Genomic DNA, 7404 nt, shown 5'->3' on the forward strand with positions numbered 1-7404 from the left:
GAGAATCTTTGAGAATATAAAACAAAGAGACAACGGGAGATAAATATCAACATGGATTTTAATGTGAGAAAGTTGACTTAATCATGAGTAAGAAGACTTGCCCTCCAAATGGAGGCGGGATTTATAAGTGAACAGAAGTTTCACTCATAACTATGTAAATAAGTATTTGTGCTTTGGGGCGGGGGAGGATTCTGGCTCTAAATTGAGCCATGCCTGCAATGCAAGTTATAAAGGTAATATGATAAAAGTAAACTAAGTGCTATCACACTTTTTTCAAGATCTCAGCACAAATCTAATCTCGTCTAACACAAATTTGACTCAGATGGATCTACAGATAGGTAAAAAAAAATTCACTTATAATCCTAAGATAGATTAATTACCAATATCAAAGGAGGGAAAACATGAAGATATAGGCATATACCCAGTTAGATATCTGTATGTAAAAGTTCTTGGAATTCTCAACTTTTTAGAAAATATAATTTTGCATGTGCATAGGAAATGTTGCAGAACTTCTAACCAAATTCAACATTTTTAACATTTAATTTCAGCCCCTAATGAACAGTTACCTCAAAACTTCTTTCTCTTATTAATGGTGCTGTTCTGCAATGCACAATTATCACATTAGAAGTTAAAGAGAGAGTACAATTACACAATCTTAAAGCCTTTTTAATGAGATTTCAAACTTCTTTAAGAAGTCTATGCAATTTGGGGCACCCAGGTGCTCAGTCAGTTAAGCCTCTGACTCTTGATTTCCACCCAGGTCATGATATCCCAGTTCGTGGGTTTGAGCCTCATGATGGGCTCTTGGCTGGCAGCAAGGAGCCTGCTTGGGATTCTCTGTTTCCCTCTCTCTCTGGCCCTCCCTCACTCTTTCATAAATAAATAAACTGTTTTAAAAAAACAGTGTTCTCTTAAAAAAAAAATAGCCTATGCAATTCACTCTGGAGAAGATCAAAAGCAAGAGATTTGATTTCTTCTTAAATTGCTGAAATCCTTAACAATCCATTAATCTATACATTCCTCCAATACGGAAAAAAAAACAAGAATTTACACAACAAACTTGGTCAACTGCACCCGTACCTGAGTTTCATTTATGTTTTATCTAGTTCCACTTAACTCTTATTTTTCTCCCGTTTACTAATTTTTATGTTGGCAGAAGACCAGCATTTGATTCCCAAAAAAGCACACTCACTAGAGAGCTTTTCAATGATATTCACTACTTGCCCAAATACTCTTTAAACATCCTTTCCTCTGTATAGCCAAATCTCCAAATTTGTTTTAAAAAATTTATTTATTTTAAAAGAACACAAGTGGGAAGCCTGACATTGTCAATCTCATGAACAACGAGATCATGACCTGAGCCAAAGTCAAGAGTTTGCGCTTAACTGACTGAGCCACTCGGGCACCCAGCCAAATCTCCTCTGAAGTCACTTCTTTTCTTGCCCTTGTGCTACACTAAGTAACTTTCACTGTTACGTTTGTGTGTGTGTTTTTAATACTTCCTTAGCTTTAATGTGACAAAGTAATATAGTAGAGGCAAAGGCTGGCCTGACTGTGAGCCTGCATTCCACTGAAATGGTGCTATGATCGCAGAAAACCACAAAAGGGCCATGATGGGGAAAAGGGAAGTCATGTGAACATGGGAAAGAAAGTGAGGCTCAGGGAGGAGGAAACTCTGAGACTGTCATCATAAGAGAAAGCTAAGTGGCAAAACGTCTCCAAATGACTCAGTTTTTAACTATTTTTTTCAGAATTTTCTGCTACAATTTTCAAAAATGCTTAACTTACATGTACTAAAATTTCAACTAACCTCAAATGTTCTAATAGCAAACAAAGGAAAAGTGACAGTTTTCAAGGTCTAATCTTTTTAATAGTGAACTTTATGCTCACTACGGAATTGAAACAGGAATATAAGCCACCAGACACAAAGGGTTAGTTTTCAAAGTTAATTCCCTAATTTCAAGGGAAATATTAAAAACGAATACTCTCCTCAATATAGTCAGAACCACCACCAAAAACCCCTTCGTTTTTTTTGAAGCCGAATTTGTTTCCAGCATTATTTTCTTTTTGGTCACAGTCTATCTATGTTCTATCCTTTGTAACGTCATTGCTATGATCTTTCAAAAAAAAAAGTCCATCTACAAATTAATTAACTTTCTTGAGACAAATCCCTGGTATACTATTCTTCTGATTCCCATGAAAGACTCACTTTTAAGATACAATTGCAGCTGCCCCACACTGCCGGTTACTATGTCATACACACGCCTTAAAACTCTGTAATCAGCAACCACCAGGTGCCGTATCGCATTCAGCACACCACCGCCAGTCAATACAGACATCCCCAAACACACCAAGGCTGGTTTTGTCAAATGTTTTATTGAGTGTAGACATCTGGAGTACTGTAAAACATGCATTATCTGTAGATTCAAAAAGGAGCAAGCCACATTGTCCTCACTGTCAAATGTGTCAGGCTTGGCATCCATGATGGAGATTAATGAAGTATCATGAGAGTAATATGGTTCCTGAAAAGCCTCTACAATTTGGACTAGGGTCTTAATCACGTGAAAAGCAAAGCTGTTCACATTTAGTGAACTTGCATTTCATTGGAGGTACACAGTATTTTAATTTTAAAACAAAAATAATTCTGGTTTTAGAAGACTCCCATCCCCCAACTTTATCTGTCCCTCAGTTTTCAGAAATTTTAATTAAAAAAAATCATATCCCTTTTTGGAAGTTGTACATTTATCCAAACAATGACTAAAATTTATTTCTTCTTCGGTTGCTGAGGTGTATTAAATTTGAAGAAGATAATATCTCCATCTTCGACAATGTAATTTCTGCCTTGTTGTCTGTACTTTCCAGCAGCCTGTAGAGAGGAGACAGAGAGGTAATGAGTTATTTTGAAACTAAATACACCAAGTACATGGTAGCAGCAGATGCAGAAAGTATTCTACTTCTTGGGTCATATTAAACAAAAAAAGAAATACAGGAAAACATGTAAGTTCAAAACTAGACTTGGAGAGAGGCAAAGTCTCCCTGATTTGGGCAGCACTAGATTTTTCCATATGTACATAATCATAATGTATTCTCTACTAAATTGTTGGTACATAAATGTAATTATACCAATATGATTAAGTTTCATTACATGCTGTTCAGGGCACATTTCTGATGTGTCTGCAAACACCCAGCAAGTCACTGTAACAAAACAGATCAAACCAGGCAGGGAAACTAGATAACTAGTTTGAAGCTACTTGATTTGCCTAAGGAAATATTTGGTGATATTCGTGATGCCAAAAAGAGTCTGCTACAAGGAAGACTATTATCAGTTTTAATGTACAGATTTTAAATCATTTCCTTGTGCTTTTTCCATTTAGTCCTGACGATGACCATACACAGTGGTGTGTACTAGGATTCATCACGAAGTTTACTGACTAAAGGCCCTAGTTACAAGCAGACTCTAACAGGTTGTAACTGCAGAGACAGTTTTCCCACTTGTAAATTAGTAGGCAAAGCAACTGATTCCACCTGCTGGTATGCAGATCCCCAACTGCGAACTGCCAGTAATTCTAATACAAACGAGCAGCAATCCCAGAGACCCAGGTTAACCCGGGGCCCAGCACACACACTCCACCCCAAGCACAACAGGCTCTTCAGCGTCTATACTTTCACACTGCACACAACGGACACAGTCCCACATGATCCCACCATCGACCACTCAACAATGAGAACTCGAGGATCTTTTGGGATAAATTCTCCAAAGTATGTTCTCTCTGCTAGATTTTACTGAGAACACGAAACCTTTGCCCAACAAGATTAGCACTTCTCTTTGAGGATACTGATAAGAATGTTCAAAGTCAAGTACAGTTACACTAATCAGAAACAACACTAACAGAGATCATACATCTGAGGTTAAAATCCACAAACCAGACCACAGAACCCTAGTAAGCATATTTTCAAATGTCTATACCACATATTAAAAATCACCTACTAATAATGTGCTACTAAAATGGAACCATTTTTTTAAAAAAACCAAGATCCCCTAACACTCTAAGAAGATACAGATATACACATACATACATTCACATGATTTCTCTAAAGACACGTGATAAACTGAAGGCCATATGCTGCTTATTTTGAGAATCTAAAGCCCACTGTTATAAAACCATATAGACAATTTAAATCAAATAGTACTGACATGACATATTAATGTACGTTTATATACTTTGTTACCACTCAAGTTTACTACTAATTAAAGGTGACAGTGTTCCTTTAAATTCTCTAGAGACCATTTAATCCATTTCCACTGCTATCAGAAACACTGGTTGAAAAAAAAATCAATACCCATTTGTGAATCTTGAGTATGTATTAAACAAGACACGTCTAACCAGTTCATTTGCACTTGAAAGCAGCCATCTGTAGAAGCCAGCTTTGCCTAAGCAGATATGATTGCTAATAATGTGATATCCCTGTAGACTACAAAGCCCACACAGAGCTATTCAGTATATAGTTCACAGCACTGGCATTAAATTAGTTATGCTGCACTGGTGTCAGAAATACATATATATATACATACATACACACATACACATATACACAATCTTGCTCTCCAATGTAAAACCTACTTGATCATATACAAGTAAATATTTGTTGAAAAGAGAGCATAATGCAATTTGTAAATGCTTTACTTGGAGTTCAAAGTCTGAAATGTTAGTTTTGGTGACTAAAAATCATAGAATACTTAATGGTATTCTAAGCTGAAAAGCCAGAGGTCAATCTTTTCTAATTTATAGTATAAAAGCTTCCAGTTAGTGTGAAGCAAGAAACAGTATTATATATTATAAAGTTTCTCTGTATTGTGCAAAGAAGCATTCCCAATTTACATATCTTTCAAGTTTATTACAACACATTCATTAAGGAATGGAAAAAAAGCATTGGTTCTTGAATTCTAGTAATAGAAAAACCTTATTTTAATCATCTTTATGAAAAATATACATGCCAACATGATGTAGTGTGTTGAAAAATAACTGGAGATTTTTCAAGTCTGATTAGCATTCCTGATAAAGTTCAATCTCAGGATCTGTGTACCTATCTATCAATACAAGTGACACTGTTACAAAGTTAATGACTTTGTTCAGTTATAAAATGGTAACTTCTTTCACTCCACTTAAAAAATCAAAATGGGGTTCTCATTCTACATTGGACCAATTATATCAAGATCTTTCCCTCTTCTTCCTGGGGTTCCAACAGTTCTATTAAAGTCCCATTGTTCAGTATGATCTTTCCAATGATTACCAATGAGAATAAACTAAACTTGAAATAAACTTTATTTTGCATTCTTTTCAAGTTATAAAACAGTAAACACAAGAGAGACCTCTTAAACTTCTTTAACATTTTCTAAGGTATTCTTCAAATGTCGAATTAAATGAAAGATAAAGAAGCCTTCTTACAATGTCAGTTTAATCACTTGAACTACTTATCAATTAGAGATGACACAGTACAAGATTTTGCTATGTAAAACCCAATAAAGCCCAACAAAATTAAGCTTGCAGCAGAATTTACGTTAAAAAAAAATCACTTATTATTCAGGTATAGCATTGCTTCATTGTTAGTGGCTGCAAATCAAATTATACTTATTAGCTAAAATAAAGCACGATTTTGGACCTGCCCTCTAGTGTTGAGAAAGCAAATCAAATCCCCAAAGATCTTTAAAAAAAAAAAAAAAGTACAACTATGAAGTTTTAGCAAGAACAGGTTTTAATTAGCTAAATTTCTGTCCCTTTCCTTGAATCGATCACAAGCAAATATATACTATTTTTACTTCAGATATTCAAATGTAATAACTATAATTTTTCTTTGGCCATTAGGGAACAAATTCTTTGAAATTATTTATAATTGCTTAAAATGATTTTTATTTTCAGTTTTATTTAGAAAAACACGACACAGATACTGACAATTCACACATTTTAAAAATTATCTAAAAGCATGTAAACAGTAACAGCTCTTCAATCACTTGACAGGAACACTAAGCCCTGACACACATTTTATAGACAACTATCATTCATTTTAATGAGTATTTTCATATCAGTAAAAATTATAAAATATAAAACCGGAAGTTAATTCCTTACCTTGACTGCATTTTCAGAACCTTCCTCCTTAAAATCTTCGTATTTCATTACTTCAGCCATAATGAATCCTTTTTCAAAATCTGTGTGAATCTTTCCTGCAGCTTGAGGAGCCTTCGTCCCTTTCTTTGAGAAGAAAGACCAGAGAAAACTAATTGCATTTAAGATGATTGATTGTAAGTGTAGAGTTTCTTTTCTCTGATCTGCAGTTGGGTTCAACTTAAACTTAGTTTAATATCCCAGTTAAGATGTCAGATATACAATTAGTCCAATGTTAACACTGGGCACTGTCTGTGCATCAGATTTTAGCACAGACAGATCAGTAGATATTAAAGAAGCATGGCTTTGTTTTTCCTGACAGCCATCCAGTTTTATTGATTTAGATGCAGTGGTCTAGTTTGGGTGTAGGTTTCATTTCGATTTTCTATTCCTCACAGTGGAAAAAAAAAATACAGATTTTAAAGTAACTTTCAAGCTGAATTATCAAAGGTTTTAAAAAGATAAAAAGCCTTAAAATTTCAGCTCGTCTAAAGAACATATAAAAGTCAATATGTAAAGGGACATTTTAAAGACATTTCCAACAAATCATAAAAATCTACATTCAGCAAAGAATTTTGAAATTCTCATAAAATTTTAGTAATACAATTTCCAAACATTTAACATAATACATGCTGCCTCTAACCATCAGGAAGGAAAATTCAAGTTGATATGGGAAGAAAAATGTCTTATAATTACTCCATATGTTAAATTACAAGGACATACATTCCAGACACACACAACCATGGAAAGAAATTTGAGAAATAATGGTGACCTAAAGGCTGCTTAATAAAGCATGTTAAAGTGATAAGGAGTCTGACACTATAAAGCACAGTTTTTACAATAAAAGATGTATTGGGTTAATATGGCTACTCACTGATGCTTACCTGACTAAATATCTTAGCACATTAAATCATGGATACTTACAATCAGTCTTAAGATAAACCAGCTTTCACATTTTCAAGCCCAGAGCATGTTATCTTTCCTGCTGCATATACTTAAGTTTGGAAGTTTAAAGGCTTTAAAATATATAGTGAAAATAAACCGTGGCAATTTATTTACCAACTTGGATTTGCTTTGACATTATTTGCTTAGTCTATATAAAAGAACCTTGGTTAGAAGCCAATCAAACATTTTTTTTACAAAGAGGAGAAGGAATAAAAGTGAACCTCTCGTCTACACAACACATTTAACGTTACATCGAACTGCCGCCGTGATTCTATCCATATTAAATCAAAATAAATGT

At 34.5% G+C, this 7404-nt stretch overlaps 1 protein-coding gene across 2 annotated transcripts in view; it reads right to left on the reverse strand.

Annotated features, from left to right (window-relative positions):
- Positions 1 to 2357: 2357 nt before the first annotated feature.
- The window catches only part of OLA1 (Obg like ATPase 1), a 162400-nt gene continuing 157353 nt past the window's right edge, over positions 2358 to 7404 (reverse strand). For both annotated transcript variants that reach the window (XM_039239204.1, XM_039239205.1), the window contains exons 10-11: positions 6126 to 6248; positions 2358 to 2866 (exon numbers count right to left, since the gene is read on the reverse strand). In XM_039239204.1, coding sequence (XP_039095135.1) covers positions 2765 to 2866; positions 6126 to 6248 — 225 coding nt within the window. In that variant the 3' untranslated portion in view covers positions 2358 to 2764. The remainder of the gene's footprint in view (positions 2867 to 6125; positions 6249 to 7404) is intronic.

Source organism: Hyaena hyaena, unplaced genomic scaffold, assembly GCF_003009895.1.
Source record: "Hyaena hyaena isolate Hyena2069 unplaced genomic scaffold, ASM300989v1 scaffold_154, whole genome shotgun sequence".
Classification (NCBI taxonomy): Eukaryota; Metazoa; Chordata; class Mammalia; order Carnivora; family Hyaenidae; genus Hyaena; species Hyaena hyaena.